The sequence below is a fragment of the Mus pahari genome, chromosome 14 (assembly GCF_900095145.1).
Source record: "Mus pahari chromosome 14, PAHARI_EIJ_v1.1, whole genome shotgun sequence".
Lineage (NCBI taxonomy): Eukaryota > Metazoa > Chordata > Mammalia > Rodentia > Muridae > Mus > Mus pahari.
In genome coordinates this window covers 64,861,728-64,881,184 of record NC_034603.1, presented here as the reverse complement: position 1 = coordinate 64,881,184, position 19,457 = coordinate 64,861,728, and the positions used below count along the sequence as shown (strand labels likewise).

General features: G+C 56.0%; 2 protein-coding genes across 5 annotated transcripts in view; both read right to left on the bottom strand.

Annotated features, from left to right (window-relative positions):
- Positions 1-7,286, bottom strand: part of LOC110331711 (rho GTPase-activating protein 23) — a 56,660-nt gene extending 49,374 nt beyond the window's left edge. For 2 of the 4 annotated variants that reach the window (XM_029545887.1, XM_029545886.1), the window contains exons 1-5: positions 7,261-7,286; positions 5,543-5,638; positions 5,281-5,359; positions 5,097-5,151; positions 1,183-2,335 (exon numbers count right to left, since the gene is read on the bottom strand). In XM_029545887.1, the coding sequence (XP_029401747.1) occupies positions 1,183-2,335; positions 5,097-5,151; positions 5,281-5,359; positions 5,543-5,609 (1,354 nt within the window). In that variant the 5' untranslated portion in view covers positions 5,610-5,638; positions 7,261-7,286. Of the gene's footprint in view, positions 1-1,182; positions 2,336-3,431; positions 3,606-5,096; positions 5,152-5,280; positions 5,360-5,542; positions 5,639-7,260 lie in introns of those variants that run through there. The other 2 variants (XM_021212535.1, XM_029545888.1) reach the window with 2 other exon arrangements.
- LOC115065355 (rho GTPase-activating protein 23-like) overlaps positions 7,286-19,457 on the bottom strand; it is a gene marked incomplete at its 3' end in the record, with an annotated part of 31,892 nt that continues 19,720 nt past the window's right edge. The window contains exons 2-3 of the mRNA XM_029545889.1: positions 9,460-9,621; positions 7,286-7,318 (exon numbers count right to left, since the gene is read on the bottom strand). Coding sequence (XP_029401749.1) covers positions 7,286-7,318; positions 9,460-9,621 — 195 coding nt within the window. The remainder of the gene's footprint in view (positions 7,319-9,459; positions 9,622-19,457) is intronic.

The window sequence follows — 19,457 nt, the reverse complement described above, 5'->3', positions numbered from 1 at the left end:
GTGTGGTCAGGGAGTGTCTCCTTTTAGCAGGTGCTGAGCCCCTCATTGCATCAAGGGCACCAAGCCACCCTCCTTGGAGTGGGCTCCTAAAACACAAGGCAGTATTCTATCGGATCGTCGACACCAGGGCACAGTGCTTTGTCTTTGTATTAGATTGGTGCGCCTTGACAGGAGGCTCAGTTGGGACTTGTTGAACTATGGCTGGACCCCTGACCCAGGCTGCAGATGGCTTCTTCTTAGTTCCCAGGCCGCTCAGCTACAAACCCATCAGGCCCAGGCCTTGGGCCCAACACCACCATTTTCCGTTCCAGGCTTTCTCCACAGCCCATAGACTCAGAGCCTGGCCTGGCTTGTCTCCTCACAGCCCTAAACTTTTTCTTATTCTTTCTGCACCCCCATCCCCAACATGGAGATGAGGCACCACTCTGGCAAGCCAAAAAGCTGGGGATTGCCTCACCCTCCTGCCTTCTTGCCTCTCCCCACTCTCTGGGAGGCCCTCACAGCCTCACTTAGCCTTGAACAGGAAAGGACTACATGGCCTGGAAGTTCAGTTGGCTCCTCCCACCGCAAGCTCTATATAGTCCCATCTTTCTCTTTAAACACTCTTCCTTAGGCTACCTCAAATCCTTCTTAGCCAAATGTTTTTCCAATATTTTTCCAGTGCTGACCACACCCATCCAGGCCACAGAGCCCTTCCCCATCCACAGAGGCTATCTGTCCTGTGTGCTTTCTGTCTGGGCAGCCATCCACCAGGTAAGCCTGAAGCCTAGCACAGTAACTGATGTAAATATCTGTTGGAGGAAAGTAGGAGAGATGGAAAAAACAAAGAACGAAAGACACAAAGAAATGGTAGAAGAGCGAGCAAGCAGGAGGAAGGAGGGAAAGATGGGAGCTAAGGATGGATGGATGGATGGATGGAGCGAAGGACAGAGTGGACCAGGAGGGAAAGAAGGAAAGAGGGAGGAAGGGAGGGAGGGAGGGAGGCGAAGAAGCGTGGATGGAAAGATGGCTACAAGAATGAAAGAATGGAAGACAAGAGGAAAGAAGCAATTATTGAGGAATGGACAAATGGGAGAACAGATAGAGACAGAACCCAGATACCCTTATTGGCACATGGCACAGACTCTGGCACAGTAGACAGGGAGATGGGACCCTTAGCCAGTCACTTGTAACACCACTCACCAATAAAGGGAATAGAGGCCAGTGAGTCTTCTGTAGTGGCCAGAGGGGCCACCTTCCTGCCTGGGCGTTCCCCTCTGGCCTCTGGTTCTGGGGACTCTCCACCAAATCCAAGGTTCATCTGCCTTGCTGGGGTCAGCTGTACCTTGCGACCCGTTGGAGGCTTCTGCCTCAGGACCACCTCATCACGATGATCCTCTGCGGGAGGCTCCAGGTCTCGGGTGCTAGGATCTGGCCGGACGACCCTAGGTGGTTCGGAGGCCTCTGGTGGGAATGATGCAGGAGACTGGGCCAAGCTGAAGGTGGGAAGTCCCCCAAAGGGTGAGTCCCGGAAGGAGAGGGCGTGCAAGAGACCAGTCCGGCGCTGGAATGAAGGGCTATAGCTCCGATACCCAATGTACCCGATGTCATCCAGGCCCTGCAGGCCAGATGGGGGAGGAGCCTGGGGCAAGTCCCGAGAAGGGCAAGCAGAGGTGCGAGCGGATGGGCGCTGGGAAGCCCAACCACAGCGTTCAAGGCGAGGGGACACCAGTGCTCCTGGACCCAGTGCTTCAGCAGAGCGGGTAGCCCGGCTCAGGTAATCGTCTGAGCGAGCTCGGTGCCAACCCTCCTGGCCCAGCTGGCTCAAGGCATCCTGGGAGGTGGAGCAGGGCCATGGGTGGTGGGTAGTCACATCCTCCAACCGGTCTTGGGAGGCACTGCGGGCCCGGGGTGGCATGGCTGGGCACCGTCTTTCCCCCGCCCTGCGGGGTATCTGATTGGACAGCCAGTGTGACAGAGCCTGCTGGCACTCCAGTTTGCTGGGAAGCACCCGGCTGCCAGGCTCTGGGAAGGCACGGGGCGTCCGGGACTCTGAAGGGAGGTGGGGAAAGGCACCAGGGCTTGGGCGGGGCTGGCTCATCCCCAAGGAAGAGTTGTCCAGGTGGGCACGGGTGGCAGATGGGACACGGGACCCTGGGTCACTCCAGGCAGCAGGACTCCGGGGATCCGGGGGGAGTGCTGAGATGGGCTCAGGCACCATAGTGGCCCAGGCAGGGGCCCTGGTTGGTGGAGCATAGGTCTTCCGTGGGTAGCAGAGTGGAGGTGGTTCTGGGATGCTGCGGGCCTCTCCAGAATACGGCTCGTTGCCCTTCAGGTAGGCATCCTGGGAGTAGGCCTGGCCGGAAAACACAGAGGCATAAAAGCATGAGCAGACCGGACTCAAACAACAGGCATCAGATGGCCCTAGGGTACCCAGGTCCTCACAAGGAAATGCAAGGGAGATGATTAAGTAGGGGCATCATGAATGGATGAGGGTGTGCTCCAAGGAGAGTCCTGAGGGAGGACAAAGAGATAAGATTCATATTTTTCTCTCTCTCTCTCTCTCTCTCTCTCTCTCTCTCTCTCTCTCTCTCTCTCTCTCAAAATAGCCAGATTTCTGTAAGACTTTAAAACAAGGACAGCCTTTAGCCACAAACATTCCAACATCTGTTTGCTAGGGCCCTCCCCCACCCTGCCCTCCCCCACCCTGTCCTCCCCTGCCTACAGTTCCTTTATGTCCAACGATGCCCACAGCCCCTGGCTGCAGTTCAGTGGGGCAATGGGCAGGAATCTGTCAAGGTGGTAGAGGACCTTAGAAAGCTGGCTAAGGAGTGGGTGTGTCCAAGGAGGGGTGGTCTGAGGGTAGGGGGAGGCTGGAAGAGGCCAAGGTCCCTTCACTATAGGGTGATGTGAGCTGGGGCCCAGGGCCTGCGCCCTGTGGTGAAGAACATGACCACTTCTTGCCCCCCACCACAGAGACCAGTTTAAAGGAGGGGCTGGACAGGCTAAGGGGCCTTGGGCCATCTCCTGCCACCCCTCGGCCTGGAATTTGGCACTGACTGCTGAAGCTGACGCTGCATTGCTGAGGAGTGACAAGGCTGGTGCCCAGGCTCAGCCAAAAAAGGAGGCACCCCACCCCCGACAGCAGCCTTGTGGCCCTGGCCGAGCCTAGCGCTGGCTGAGCTGAGGGGGCTTGTTTCAGCAAAGGGTGGAACAGTGAGCCCAGACACACACACACACACACACACACACACACACACACACACACTACACCACATCACAGAGAAACGGCAAGATACACACCCTGAGAGACACACACACCGCACACACAATGAAACACAAATAACTACCCCTCCAGTCCCAAACACAAACATCATGTGACAAGGACCAGCTAACCACACCCCCGCACACTCGGCCCCTCCAGCCTGGCATCCCGGGCCAGCGACACATACCTCTCCCTCCAGCCATCCTGCTGGCTCCTGGGGCTCTCAGCATCACGGTGGCGGAGGCAGCATCCCGCCAGCCTGTGGCTGCTGCCAGGCTTCCTCTCACCACGGCCCCTGCCCAGCTGAGTCCCTCGGTCCCCTCAGCCAGCCCTCCCTGAAGCGCCCCCTTCCCCACCCGGCCCTGGCGGCAGGAGGAGGGAGGATGGGTGTGGAGGGGACTTGCCGCGTCGGTGGTGGCGTCAGCAGCTGCCGCCACCCGATTGGCCTCCAGCCTTGGCTCCCAACCACAGGAATGCCTGGGCCCCACCCTCTGGCTGACTGGAGATGGCGGGGCGGGTCGTGGGAGCTCCCAGATGTTGACATCTGGGGATGCCAGCCTACTTGGGTCTAGGTCTGGCAGAGTTCAAGGCTGCTGCCCTTGCCACCCCTTGCCCTGACAGCTGGACTGAGGCAGGGTGCCATGCCCTGTTCCCCTTTCACAACTGGAGCACAGGCAGCTCTTTAAGACTCGGGGTGAGCCATGCACCTCTCTGAGCCTCCATTCTTTCCCTCTCCACTCCAGGAAGTGCAAGGGGACAACTGAGGTCAGGAATGGAGGTTCCCCGGGGAGGCATCATGCCAAGTGTGGCCCTGTCATTACAGTGACACAGCCAAAGCCAGCAAAGCAGCTCCGAGCCTCTGGGCTTGGCCCTCAGCCATCCTCTGAGGGGCAGTGACCGAAGGGGCAAGCAAGCTGGCATCTGGGTTGGAGCCAAGGGACCAAGAACAGGACGCAAAGCAAGGGGGACTGTTCCAGGTTCCAGACACAAGGCTCTGGGCTTGCTTCACACAACACATGTGGGAAGGCCTTTGGGTGGCAACCTCCCAAAGGGTTTTATGTTCTCGATGTGCTAAGACACTGGTTGTGACAGGTTCAGACTTTATATCTCACGTGGATGAATTTGGGATCTTGTGATATCAGTAAGCATAGGTGCCTGAGAGGGGCTGAGGCATGCGGTGACATTTGTGGGCAGCGTTGCGATAACACACCAGTGTGTGCTTACGTCACAACAGCACAGAATCCAGATGTGTGCAGAGTTTGTGCTACAAGACAGAGGTGCAAAATGAGGCTGCTGTGAGGCCCCACTGTGCGCTACTGTGAGGCTGCTGTGAGGTCCCAATGTGTGCTACCTGGGTACTGTGGTACACTGGCACAGAGACAGGGAGAGGCTCTGTGAGTCCTGCCCTGCAACGCTGTGTCTTCTGTGGAGCCGAGTTGTACAGGGCTATGCAGGACTGAGCGTCCTGATGTGTACCAAGTGGTACCTGTGGCCGTGGGATTTGTTGAAGGGTGGTGTTTGGAGTTCGAATCTATGGACAAACCTCCAGAGCCATGTTCCCTCAGGCCAAGTGGGGAGGGGGTACAGGGAACAGGCATCTCTCTCTCACAGGAGCAAACAAGAACATGCCAAGCTGGCAGGGCCCGCTGGGCCACCCTCTTTTCAGATACCCTGGCAGGAATCCTGCTTACCAAGGCCAGCACCTCCTCTCTCTCTAGCACAGAGCAGGCTCAAGTGAAGCAAGAAGCAGCCCCGGCCCAGGGATGGGCCTGGAAGCCCCAGTTGAGCAATATCAGGTTGTTTCCTTCTCTTTTCTCCCACAGGGGCCCTCCATGCAGACAGAAGGACTCACCAGCTGGAGGATGTCCTCATCCTTGGGCATGATGGAGAGCTCCAGGGTGTCGTCGCTGCAGAGACAGGGAGAGGGTCAAGCACAGGCAACAGGACAGCGGCTGGGAGAGGGATCTGGTTGCAGGGCCCAGGTTCAGGTTCAGGGCAGAGGAGTCTGGGTGCCTGCGTGCTAATCAGACACTCACCTGTTCTGGATCAGACCTATGACCTGGGAGTATGTCTTCCCAATGACGCTCTCCCCATTCACCTTCACCAGCCGGTCTCCTAGGGACGAGGGGTGGGATCACAGGTGAGAATCCAAAGCAGGAGCAGTGTACCCCAGTACTAAGCATGAATGGAAGTCAACGGAGAGGAACCTCACCAGCATCTGGGTTCATGAATCCCAACCCAATTAAAAAACGATGTGAGACCCAGAGGAGTGTTACATCGGGTCACAGACAAACTCACCTGTGCGAAGCCCTGCCCTGTGGGCGGGGCCACCATCCTTCACATTCTTCACAAAGATGGTGTCCATGGGCTCCAGGCGGTGCCGTGGGGAGGGTCCTGGTGGGCATCAGCCAGGTTAGCTGGGGGTGGTTGCTGAAGGTCACACCCATGCACAGCTACACACACAGAGGGCACACACTCAGAGGATGATCACACAGTCACAGCATGCAATGACCCACACATTCACAGGACATATGCCCACAGTCAGATAAGGGCCCACACCAGGAGAAGGATACATAGAGAGCTGAGTCTCTGTCCTCTGCTAGAAGCCGGACTACACAGCATGTGTGGACACACACAGCCCCCGCTCTTCCAGAGTTCTTGGTCACGCAGACTTCATACATAAGTCACAAGACAACGGAAAGGGTGCCATGCAAGAGGGCCCTACAGCGCTGACAAGATGGACCAGTGAGGAAAGACGCCTGAATGTGAGTCTGAACTGAACCCTGGAAACCCACAAAAGATGGAAGGAGAGGGGTCAATCTGCCAAGTCGCCCTCTGACCTCTGCACACTCTGGCACCAGCCCAAGCGCATTCCCAGGCACGTGCACCCGAGTGCGCGTACGTGCACACGCGCGCACACACACACACACACACACACACACGTGCACATACACACACACACACACACACACACACACACACACTCAGGCACAAATGATCATAAAATACTTTTTAAAAAAAAATAAGGCGGGCTGGTGAGATGGCTCAGCGAATAAGAGCACCTGACTGCTCTTCCGAAGGTCCTGAGTTCAAATCCCAGCAACCACATGGTGGCTCACAACAACCCATAATGAGATCTGATGCCCTCTTCTGGCACATCTGAAGACAGCTACAGTGTATTTATATATAATAAATAAAATTTAAAAAGAAAGAAAGAAAGATCTAAATAAAAAAAAACACACAGGCTGGGGAGACCTCATGTCTGTGGAGAGACGACATATCACAGAGCCAGAGAGATACCCAATATACTTGTGGCTCCCACCCTTCTTCCTTCTCCAGGGTCAGGGATTCCAAGCAGGACACAGGATGGGTACTAACTCCATCACTTGCCAACAAGACTCCCTTACTGGAACCTGTGCTAGGACAGTGAACTCCTTCGCCTTCGGTGGCATGAGAACTCAGAAGGATCATGTCACCATGGCTGCCCACACACAGAGGCAGGGCAGGAAAGCTGCCTGTTTGGGGACTTCAGCTTTAAATACCTCGGAGTCTGAGAGCCAGCAAAGGACCCTTAAGATAGCAATGGTGAGAGTAAGGTGAGTTAGGCTCACATTTTTAATACCTACTCTAGGCCGCCCCCCCATTCCTATCAAGACGTCCCTTTGTCCACCTATATGATGAGCCCATGCTCAGTATACCCCAACCCTCATCCACAAGCCCCATAGCCTTAGCCTTGACTTTGTTCTGGGAGAAAATAGAGAGCGGGTGGAGCCAGATGGGTCTGTGTCACCCAGAGTCCTCAGTATCAGATGGCTGTGGGAGCAACAGGCCTATAGGAAGACAAGATGGGGAAAGCGTGGAAGGAGAACAGAGAATGAGGAGGAGACGCCTGGAACTGGGCTGGCAGAGACAGAGAGAGGAGAAAGGCTAGACAGGGACAAGAGAAGGGTGGGGCCCACTGGGGTGCAGGAGAGAAACTGAAGCCCAGCCCCACCCCTGCTCCACCCACCCCTTACCTCCTCCTCCTCCTCCTCCTCCTCCTCCTCTTCCTCCTCGGCCTCCATTCTCTTCCTCCTGCAGGGAACAGAGAGATGGGTGTGGCAACTGTCCAGTCCTCCGCAGCATCAGCAGCTCGCTGCACCTGGGCAGCCCTGCTGAGCCACCCCACCTCCAACCCTTATCTCCCTCCAAGTAGCCAACCACAGCAGAAATGGGAGAGGTGTCAGAGGTGTCCGCAGTCAGGATAAGTGTCCCCAGTAACCCCACCCCCACCCCCAGGTTTCCAAGAACATCCAGTCCACCAGAGATCCATGACCTCTTCCCCTAGGGAGCCTGCAGGCCGAGGGAGGAGGTCCCCAAAACACAAGCAGAGGACCCAGGCAGAAAAAGATAAGCAGCCTGACACGTGTAAGCAGGGCTATCTCTCTCAGAGAATGGGCTGGGAGGCCCGATTAGCAAGAGGGGAGGCATGCACACTTAGGGCTGGGTGTGCTGAGCCGACATGATCGAGCAACAGAACTCAGACTAAAGGCTTCTGGTCTGAAAGGACAGAAGAGGGGGCCAGGAAGGGTTCTCTGGTAAGCAGAAGTGGGGGTCAGGCAAGGGACAGGATCCTGGCAGCTAGCTTTAGGGGTGAGGGAGAGCTGCTAGGAGCTCCAGGGGTCCATCCTGGTGAGCAGAGAGGGGAGAGGGGGTATGGGCTTTGGAGAAGAACCAGAAGAAGGTCCGAGACAGGCTGAGCCAGCAGGTGACGCAGTTCAGGTGAGAGCAGACCTTCAGGGCCATCTTGTCCACAGACTCGGCGGCAGAACCCGGGCCCAGACTCAGGGCTCCTGGGCAGCCCAGCCCGGCTAAGGTGGGCCAGGAAGGTTTGCCGAGTGCTGCTGGGTCCTGGGCCTCTGCCCAATTTCCCGTGGGAGGTGTATGCCCACTGATCTGAGCTGACAGCATAGACAGCGGGTGGCAGAGGCAGACAGATGTGTTTGGACGGCTAAGCTCCCTGCACAGGCTCCAGGCAGAGAACTCTGGCCTTCTGTGGCCTGGGGACAGAGCTTCTCCCAGTCTGGGGCAGGTTCTGAAAAGGGAGGGGGCAACCCTGGCTTGTCTTCCCCAGAGTTGGCCGGTGACCCACAAGGAGAGCCCACCAGCTGCCGCTCTATCCCAGTGTCCCGTGAGGAGGAAGCAGCAGCTACAAAGAAGGAAAGGAAGGACTAGGGGCTCCAGAAGTGAAGAAGCTGGCATCTCGGTCATCTGATGCCACCCGCACTATTAGACTCCACTTCCTTGCTTAGGCATAGCCACAGCCAATGACCGTGATGAACCTGGGATCACAGATTCATACACATGGGAAAGCCACAAAGCATGTAACAGACATGCACATACCACACACACACACCCAGAGGCATGCACAGGTGCAGACATGCAGAGAAACCTAACACTTTGGTTGTGTGGCAGAGTCAAGGTCCCCAAGCAAGAATCCCTCAACAGTTAAGCAGGCTGATCCCAGCCCTGGGGAAGGAGAGAGGGGTTCGTCCACCCTGACAGAAATCTGTCTCCTCAGCCGGAAGAGAGATCAGGAGCCCAGAGAGCTGCCTGGCCTCCTCCCGTCTTCCACTCTTTGCTGTCAGGGACCCTCTCTCTCCAGCTGATAGCCTTGTGTTGGCTTAAGATTTGGGGTCCTGGTTTTGGGAGCTGTGTTAGGGATGGAAAGGCTCTTGGGGATCAATAAAATAGTAGCCCTCGGGATAAACTGAGTCACCAAGGGATGAGGTGCCTGTAAATCTTCAGTGAGCCAATCTACAGCAACATGGGACTGAGTTAGGACTAAAACCTGGGGCACTGGACCCCTTCCCCAGGACTCTTCCTAGAGATTAAGCCAGGGTCCCTGACTCCTCGACCTAGGGACAATAAGCACTGACTAGGTCAGGAACCAGTGGACAAGTGAATAAGGTGTCCCAGGAGGCCCAGTTTAAGACGGTCATTCCCTTTCCAGAGCCCAGAAAAGGTACGAGTTTGTTCACAGTCAGAGCAAGTATCCCAGGCTCGGCTGGCACGACCTCATTACAGCTCTCCTCAGAGACTGCAGCAGAAGGGAGCCAGGCTGGTCCCCTGACAGGGGAGGGGCTCCTCTGACAGGGCGCTGGGATGGGCCAGCTAGCCTCTCTCAGCCACCAAGCTTCCCTCAGAGTGGCCAGACACTGGCAAGCTGGGCCTACCTTCAGGATGCAGTGCACGGCCGACTCGGGTGGGTACACGATGAAGTGGCGCAGGGTGAAACCAAAACCATCCTGAAGACTCTTGCGCAGCAGCAGTGTCCTCGGCCCTGGCCAGGGGAGGGGACGCCCAGAAGAGCAGCCATCTCGGGGGCCCAGTGGAAGCTGCAGGAGCACAGGGAGACAGGTGAGTGAACAGAGTGTTCACACTCAGGCTCTCCACAAGCCTCCAGCCACCTCAGAACCTAGAGCCTGACAGAGAGCGCCAACATCCACAGCTCAGGGTGGGGGGCAGGTCCCTCCTGGCTTCCAACCCATTCACCATAGCCTTCTCTCGCTCTCCCGAAGCATAAAGCCTCTCTCCTCAAGAGATTTTCCTTCAGTCTCCTGATGACCCCTTTGCCTCTTTGGAAATTGAGCCAGTACGCATGTCCTATGCACCCGACCCTGCACACACAGCTTTTCTGCATAGGAAGTTGTACATACAACTCTTACACATCCCCACACATACACTGACATACACGAAGACACTCACAACTTATGCACACAGAACATACCACAAACACAGGCACAAATATAAATGGACACACATAAGCCAGGTGGTGGTGGCTTAATCCCAGCACTTGGGAGGCAGAGGCAGGCAGATTTCTGAGTCCAAGGCCAGCCTGGTTTATAGAACGAATTCCAGGACATCCAGAGAAACCCTGTGCCAAAAAAAATCAATCAATCAATCAATCAATCAATCAATAATAAAACTAAAAAACAAATGTGCGCACAGGCAGACTCACAGAACCATATGTATACACTATGGAGGCACACTGGCACAGGCGCAGGTGCACATAACTAGCCTTGCATACATACATACACACAGCACAGAACTGCATCTCTGTACGGGCACATGGACGCACCCTCCAGGACCATGGGATCAAGAGCCCCAAATGGACACCAGGCCACTAAAGGAACTTGCTGAGGTTGCACAGCTCAGCCCAAAGGCCAGGCTGGTTCACCGGAAAGGCAGATGAGAGATAATGCTTTCTGTCCAACCCGCCTGGGATGCTTGGGATTCCCCTAGATGACATGGCAGGCTGTCCAAAGAAGAGGTGAAGGGGCCATGGAGGACCATTATCTGGGGCAGGAGGCAAGAGATGACAGAGGAGACTGCTTGAGTGTCTTTGGCTCCGAGATAAACAGCCAGTAACGAGTATGAGATTACTTGCCTGCAGAGAGGCCGACAGAAAAGATGAGTGCAAGAAGCAAGAAGCTTCCCGCAAAGCCTCAAGTCCTCGCAGCCACAGGGCAGCTTGGGCTAGCACTTGTCTCTGACCCAAAGCCCTCAGGAAGCCCAAAGCCTCCCACCAACTCCTTCAGCAAGCCTCCACCCCTTGCTCCTCCTTGGCCTCAGCAGGAACCTGAAGAAGAGATGAGAGGCCCAGGGGCTGGTATGAACGGTCAAAAGCCCATCAGACCCGGGCTGTAAGGAGCTCGCTCCCCTCTGTAAGGGAAAGCTGCTCTCCTGCTAGCTGAAGGCACAGGGATGCTGAGAGGCCTCTCTAAGAAGCTGTCCACCCTGCTCACATACTCAAGGGAGGGAGAGCATGCGAGGGGGCACGGCATGCGAGGGGGCACAGCTAGGAGGCTTTGCTTTGTCTTTGTCGCCATCCTGTTGGCTTAGGGGAGAACACAGATCCTGGAATCTCAATAAATAAAAGAGAAATGAGACAGAAGCAATAGGTGTGCTGACTGTAGTTTCAGAGAACAGAAACAGATGGAGGACACAAAATATCTGGATGAAGCTCCAGAAAAGGAAATATTCCACATAGGCTGAAAGCATATAAGGGTGAGGTTGTGAGGGCCCAAGTGAGACCTAGACAACTCCTGGTCCCGTCCTTGGCAGGGACAGGGGCAGGGACCCAGTGGTGTCCTCTCAGTTCCATTCCCTTGTGGCTACACCCTGGCCTCTTCCATGAGCACCACATTCATGGGGGGTCGAAGGATCCCCGAGAACATTCACTGGAAATTCTGCACACACCCTCCCTCCCCGACTCCCTAGTTCTGCTGCTAGGAAGTTGATCTCCAGGGTCCCCAGTGCCTCTCTCACAGAAAGCCCTGCTCCCCATCTTTCATGGGCTGCCCTCCTTCCCACTCCCACCCAGGCTCAGAGCTGAGGGGGTTTGCAAGGCCCATTGTTTTGCTGGTGCCCTGGATTAGGGTTTAAGCCACCAGCTGCCCCAGTGATGAGAAGAGGCTGGGACAGGTCCCCACATGTTCCCCTCCCCTCTCCCTACACTCACATCCTGCGGAGAGCTGCCAGCTGCCTGGGGGTGCCACTCCCTGAGGGGACCTGCTGGTAATCCAGGACAGTGGCTATGCCTTCCTCCCACATCTCTCCTCATCCCAGCACTGCAACCCCCACTTCTTACTTCTCTCTGCCTCTGCATTTCCTCTGCTCCTTTCCTCCCAGTTCAGGTCTCCCAGCCCTTCCAGTTAGTCTCTAGAGAACAGCCATAACCCACCCCCTGCTACAGCCTCTCAGAAGAGAAACCGCCACAGACCCAGTCAGAGCTGGGTGCCTCCCTGTGAGAAGTTCTTTCAGACCTAGCCTCAATTCTTCAAGTTACCCTATATGCAAGTTTCGGCTCCTCCCATCTGACCTTGGACAACACTGAGTCTAGCTCTCCTCTTCCAGTGGAGAGAGGTACCAGGTTTAGAAACAGAGAGATCCAGCACAGAGAACTTGGAAGACCAAAAAGTACAGCTCAGCTCCCCCAACTCTGCCTCTGACACAGGCACACCGCCAGGGTACAGAGTGGGGCCTCGGGCATTGTTGATTAAGCCCTCTTGGCTGAAATCTCTTTGCAAATGTGCTCCTCCTGGTGTTTGAAAACAGAGACATCCAGAAACACCAACTGCTGTTAAAGAAGGGGGAACAAACGGCCTGGGGACACACCAGGCCGAGGTGGGCCCTTCATGGACTGGCCAGATCAGTACTGATTCCACGCGCCCCCCATCCCCATCCCAAACCCACCCCAGCAGAAAGAAGTCATTGCAGAAAACACAGTATTGAGGCTGGGCATGGTGCCCACGGTGACTCACGCCTACCAGCTCGGCAGATCCCTAACATCAGAAACACTGCCCCCAGTCCTGCCACTGCCAGGGTATCACCGCCTGTCTGTTAAGGGTCATTCTGTCACCTCAGCTTCCTCTGTCCACTAGGAAACCCTTATGTGCCTCTCTGGCCATATCCCTGCTGACAGGAAAGAAGCCGGGACCAGAGTGGAACCTACCACTTGGGTTAGTAACCCTATGCTTAGCTCTCGGTGTCTCGGCCAGCCCCCTTGCTCCAGGATTCCTAATATGACAGTGACTCCTCCAGTCATCAGTCCCAATTCCATCCTTCCACTGCCTGTAAACCAAGAGGCCTGAGCCCACAGGTGCCACTACTCAGACTCGAAGTTCCATCTAACACCCCTGGGAAAGCTTCCACACAAACGCTGACAACCTCACCCTGATTCTCAACCTCCTCACACACTCCCCAACTGCAAGGATGTCCGTCTGGGAATGCCAGACACGGTCAACTCGAGAGTGGGTAACCCGATCGCCCACAGCCCCTTGATGTCCAGCTCCCGCCCGGCTCCAAAGCTATTGCTCACCCTGGCTGGACGAAGCCTCGGCGCGCGGCGGTCGCTGTGGCTCAAACAGGGCAGCCAAAGACAGCGCGGCTCCGGGGCGCTGCAGTCCACGCCGACGGCGCGTTCCCAGCACCAGCCCCCGACGCCCGCGCGCTCCACGCGCCACACGGCACTGCCCACAAGAGCAGCCTGCGGGGACCCCCGAGAGCGGCCACCGTCGCGGCCCCAGCGCGCACCGGGCCTGGCTTCCGGAGCGGGACGTGCGGTGCGGTACTCCGCGGCTCGGCGCCCAGCGGGGGACGTCCTCGGACCCCCACGCGGCAGGCGGAGCCCAGGGGTCCCAGCCCGCCCCCCAGAGCCGCGGGCCCGCGGCCCAGAGGCCCCGAGGGGGCGGCCAGCACGCGCGGACGGTGGCAGGACGGTTGGAGCGGGGCCGCGCCTCCCGCGCCGCCCGGGTGAAGGCAACCGCGCGAGCGGGGCAGGGACTAGCCAACAAGTTGCTTGGACAGACACCTCCCCCTCCGGGGCGGCCCCGGCGCCGCGCCAGCCCACCCTCCGCCCCACGCCAGAGGCTTCAAGCGGTCCCTGCTTAGGCACAGCACACACCGACGACACCATACAAACACAGGGACTCGCACTGTTGAGCGATCACACTATGGGACCCATCAACACTCCTGAAGAAAAATGCTCTAGCTGTGTGCCTCACAATCCATGGCCAGCATCCCATCACCTGTCCCCCCACAGACCCCTCGCAGACCCTCAGTGTGAATATCATTGCTCACATCTATGGACATTCTCCTATTTAAACATCCCTACCTCATGGGGCACAGCCATTTAAAGTATGCCAGGTCTTACAGACCTCCCACCCAGAGATACCCACTGGACCACAGACAAGCAGGATGGTGACAGGCAACACTGAGCAGCACGTGACTGCTTCAGGACTCCGTGCTCTTCGGGTGACACACACTACCCACCCAGAGCTCCTGAAGTGTGCTAGAGTATAAGATGCACTCTCAGGTGGCAGGGAGACCCTACTCCAGCCTCCCAAAGGATGCTCATTCCTCTTCCCCAGGACCCTTCCAGGAACCCTGGCATCACCAAGCAAGAGGAGGCTCAAAGCTGACCACTCCCTCCACACCTTCATAATGGGAATAAAATGGGCACCGGTTGACTTCAGACATTGCCCACTCCCCTTTTCTGGCTTTCCAGGCCCCATCGTTTCCCCAAGCAGAGGCAGGGTTAGCAGTAACCTTGGGCTGTGTGATCTCCACTGTCATGCCCCGGGTTCATGGAAGCATTTAGAACAGTTATTACTAATTGAGAAGGAAATACCCAGCAGAAGGGGACACAAGCCCAGAGCCTATCTAAGAGGGAGAGCCACAAGGCTAGGTTGTTTGGGAACACTGGCAAAGCCCCTGTCCTCACTCCCCAGGAAGGTAACCTGTGTGAGGGCTATGAGATCCAAAAAGGAACGCAACTCTAGGGAGTGGGTGGGCAGGATGGAGGGAAGGAAGAACAGAGGAGGAAGGGTGGGGGTGCAGCCCGGGTGGTGGGGACCGAGTCAGGCAGGGAGCGGTTTTGTTCTCCTGTTTCCTGTTTGCTGCTTGTGGGGCCCATGCAGGAGCTGGACCCCCACCTCCACCCTGCGGAAGCCCGACGGGAAGAGCTGAGACTGCCACGAGCTGAGTCAGGACTCAGGGAGAGCAGGAAAGGACCAGTCAGGGACAGGGGGGCAGCCAGGGACAGTGAAGCCCAGTCTACATTTCTCCCAGCCTCTGGAAAACCAGAAAACCAAACTTCTGGATCTGACCACCTCCTGCTCTGCCCGTCCTTGTCAGTTCCCCCCAAAGGCCAGTTTCAGAGACCAGGTGACCACCCCACCAAGATGTCCTCAGCCATGTGGACTCGGCCCACAGTAGAATGCAGAGGCGCAGGGATGCCCCTTGACTCCCTCCCTCATCAGGCCTCCTCACTAAGGCCTCCCAGCTGCCTAACTGTCACCTTAGGTAGCTGTGGCTGTCCTGGAACTTGAGGCATAGACCAAGACAGCCCTGAAACTCAGAGAGATCTGCCTGCCTCTGCTACTATGTCAGGCGGCGACGGCTGCTGCTCCGTCTTCTCCGTCTTCGTCTTCTTAAGTATTTATGTGTATATGTGCATGACGCTGCACATGCCACTTCCCTACAAGGTCAGAGGAAAACTTCCATTCTGCCTTGTGGCTTCTTCACAGTCTCTGAGGGTTGAACCCAGATACCAGACTTGTACAGCTAGCGCCTCTCCCTGCTGAGCTGTCTCCCCAGTCTCCAAGTGCCTTTTTATCTCACTACCAGCCCAGGTCTTATATTTAGGCCTCTCCTGGCTGACCCATGGTGTCTGTCTGGCTGAGACTCGGAAGGCTGGGTGCTGTAGAGGAGGGCAGAGGCGCGCGGCATTGTGTCCAGGCCTACAGAGACTTTGGAGACCAGAGTCTCCAACGTTCACGTTCTGTCTTTTAACCTGGCAGATTCAAAGAAGGCTGCCTCAGCAGACACTCCGAGAGAGGAAAGGCAAGTGGGGGGAGGGCCTGTGCACTGTACACAGTAGGGCCTCAAAACCAGGGCCACAGCTTGAAATGATCTTCCAGGTCTGGGGAGCTGGCTCCCTCCCGTTTCCTCTGGGAAAGGAATGTGGGGTGGGCCCCAGAGCCCGAGGGGGAGGGGCAAGCCTGGGAAATACCAGGCGTTGCTGAGATTTCTATTCCAAGCCTTCCTGCACAGTGTCCTCCCCCACACCCTGCCTGCTGCTTCCTCCCCCACTGCCGGAATCACCCGCTGGCCAGCCCCTCCCAGCCCCCTAAGTGAACAGCTGGCACTTATCTTCTGAGGGTCCCTGCCCAGCTCAGGACTGCACCCCTAAGAAAGGACACTCAGGATTCTAAAAGGGACTGCTACTTGTGACCCTTCCCTAAGCACTGGATGTCCACTATGGCCTTTGTGGGGTGCTGGGGGGGTGGCAGAAGCAGAATCTTACTATGTGGCCCTGGTGGCATTGAGCTCTGTTTACAGTCTAGGCTGGCCTTGAACTCACAGTAACTCCTCTGCCTCAGTCTCCTGAATGTTGAGATTTACAGGCATTTACAACCAGAGAGGGTTCTTAGTATGTATGCACATGTGTATGTATGTATGTATGTATGTATGTATGTATGTATGTGTTTGTAGACATGGTTTCAAGGCTGGCCTTAAATTCTCTGTGTGGCTAAGGATGATTTTGAACTCCTGCCTCCACTTCTCAAAGTTCTGGAGTTACAGATGTGTACCACCATACCTGGCTCCCACTTTTGTTGTTGTTGTTTTGTTTCTCGAGACAGGGTTTCTCTGTGTAGCCCTGGCTGTCCTGGAACTCACTCTGTAGACCAGGCTGGCCTCGAACTCAGAAATCTGCCCGCCTCTGCCTCCCAAGTGCTGGGATTAAAGACTTGCGCCACCACTGCCCAGCTGGTTCCCATTTTTAAAAAGGATTTATTTCTATTATTTTCGGGTTGGTTTTTTTTTTTTTTNGTTTTTCGAGACAGGGTTTCTCTGTGTAGCCCTAGCTGTCCTGGAACTCACTTTGTAGACCAGGCTGGCCTCAAACTCAGAAATCCACCTGCCTCTGCCTCTGCCTCCCTAGTGCTGGGATTAAAGGCGTGTGCCACCACACCCGGCTCCTATTCTCCTATTTCTATTATTTTTAATGTGTGTGTGTGTGTGTGTGTGTGTGTGTGTGTGTGTGTGTGTGTGTGTATGTTCACATGCACATGAGTACAGACGCCACAGGAAGACGGAAGAGGGCATTGGCTCCCCCCTGGAGCTGAAGTTATAGATACTTGTAAGCCACCTACATGTGTTCTGGGAATAAAACTCAAGTCCTCTTGCTAGACACTGTGTACTCTGAGCCATCTCTCCATCCCCTGTTCTACTTTTGAGGGAGTGGGGGTCGGAGTTGGAACTAACTCTTTCTGTAGACTAGGCTAGCCTTGGATTCACAGAGATCCACCTGCCTCTGCCCCCTGGGTGCTGGAAAGAAAAGTGTGCACTGCCATGTCTACCTCCACCCTCTCACCCCACCCCTTTAAAGACAAGGATAGGGAAAGGGAAGGTTTCACCCCTGTGATACCAGGACTGCGTCCCCCACCCCCTAGATCCCTCGACATTACCTTCTGGGTTATCCAGTCAACTACCACATGTGGAGTGGTGCCATGGGCCAGGGTGAGACCCCTTGGAAATCTAAGGCACACACAGTCCCTGCCAGCAGGGCCCTTCTGTCAGGAGTGCCTCCAGCGTCCCTCAGCTCCAGACTCAGGCCCAGCCAGCTGCTCTCATTGACACGGGTCAGGTAGTCCTCACATGCTGTCAGGGGCCTGGACTTCAAAGAAGGGCAGTAATGGGTAATGGGCTCCCAGGCTAGCCCTCCAGGAGAGGAGGGTTGAAAGCAGAGGAAAAGAAGCCTGCAGAGTCACCAGGAACCAGGGGCAGGGAGAAGAGCTGCCCAGAGCCTGAGGGTCAGGGACAGAAGGAGGAAAGCTGATAGATACACTGCTGAGCTGGAGCTCAGGAAGCCAGAGTCACAGGGCTCAAGGTCAGGCCCGCCCGCTCTTCCTTCCTCTGCTTGCTCAGCACCTCCTCCGAGGCCTTAGGTCCCAAACCGCAGGTGACCAACAGGAGTCCCCACCCTCGAGAATTATTCATCTGGTCTCTCACACCATCAAACATAGATCCATAGCCACCCACAACCTCACACACAGTGACAAATCCAGAGGTAGGCCTAAGGTAGCCATGGGAGCATGTGACAGACAATGCCTGCCCCCTGGCCTAGTCTCCTCCCTCCAGGGCAGTGCCTCCTGGGCCTCCTCCACCCTTTAGCCCCATTCACAGCCCAGTTCCCAGCTTCGATCGAGCAGAGGCCCCTCCTGGCATGCCCTAACAGGCCGAGTTGAGAGTTGACAAGCCGGCCTGGCCGGCTGAAGCTCTCAACCCCTCCAATGACATGCACCGGCGCCCGCAGCGGCGCATGGGACCCTGGGCTGCTTCAGGCAGCTGGCACCAGGTGACTCACAAGGTCTTCCCTACCTGGGCTCTCCTTCTCAGACCTCTGTGACACACTGGTGATCCCTGCCCCTCTCAAAGTGGGTCATAGCCAAGGAAGAGGAAGGCTGGGGCAGGGGAGTATTCTCCATGCCTGGCATCCAACCGCCATCTGTCCAGGAGGGTAAGGAACAATCGCAGACAGGAGTCAGCATTCAAAATGAAGGTGGATCGAAACTTTCGCCCAAAGGATGTTGGAAGGATTAAATCAACAAAAGAAAGCCTTAACTGGGTGTGACAGTACCTGTCTGTACCTTCAACTGAGGAAGCTGAAGGACAGTTAGAGGGTAGCATGACCTTTCCAAAAAAAACAAGAAATGAAAGTCCCAGAGCACACAGTAGGAGCTCGAAACTGCAAGCTGTTTAATAGCCAACCACAGAGATACTCAGCTAGGTTTGCACAGACACAGTGACATGGCACATGCAGGACTTGGCATCATGGCCCCTCCCACAGCTGACCTACAGTGGCATGTAGCTCCTCCCACAGCTGCCCCCCCCCAGGCTTTTATAGGCTGAGAATGGACCTCTAGGCCCTCTGGAAATGGACAACATGAGACCCCAAGTGGAGGCTGCTCCCAGTAGAGGAGGAGTATGCCAGGCTGGCACACGAGAGCCCAGCTATGACACCGAGGGGGAGGCGCTGAAGGCAGAGTCTTCGTTCACTGTGGGAAATGAGCACTTACAGAAGAGAGCAAGCTCCAAGTCAGCCACAAAGTAAACACCAGGCCATTGCCAAGGCAACCACAGCCAGTGTGGGTCAGGGCCCACCACAATCCCCTCCGCCCAGACACCCCTGCGCTGACTTCGGTCTTCTGGGTGTCCTCTCTTCTGGCAGTTCCCTTTAAGTAAGGGCTTGTGGCCCCTTGGCATGCTGAGGTCTCTGGAATCCCTGGCCTGCATCTATCCGTCCCTAGTGCCAGGAGAGAGAAACTGCCCCCAGCCCCGCTGCAGCCTTTTCCCTTTGCAAGGACGGATAGACGGCTCCTGAGGATGAAGGTCACTGCTCTTCAGAAGTGGATCTGCCCTACAGTGCCTTTGTTCAGAGCAGGCTTTCAGAAACTGCTAGGCTGGAATGATAGTTCAGTCAGTAAAAGGGCCTTGGGAGTACAAGGACTCAAGTTCAAGCCCAAGCAAGTTAATAAAAATAAATAAATAAAAATTACAAAATAAAAATCCAGGTGTGGCAGTGTGTGTGTGTGTGTGTGTGTGTGTGTGTGTGTGGCAGTGTGTGTGTATGTGGCAGTGTGTGTGTATGTGTCAGTGTGTGTGT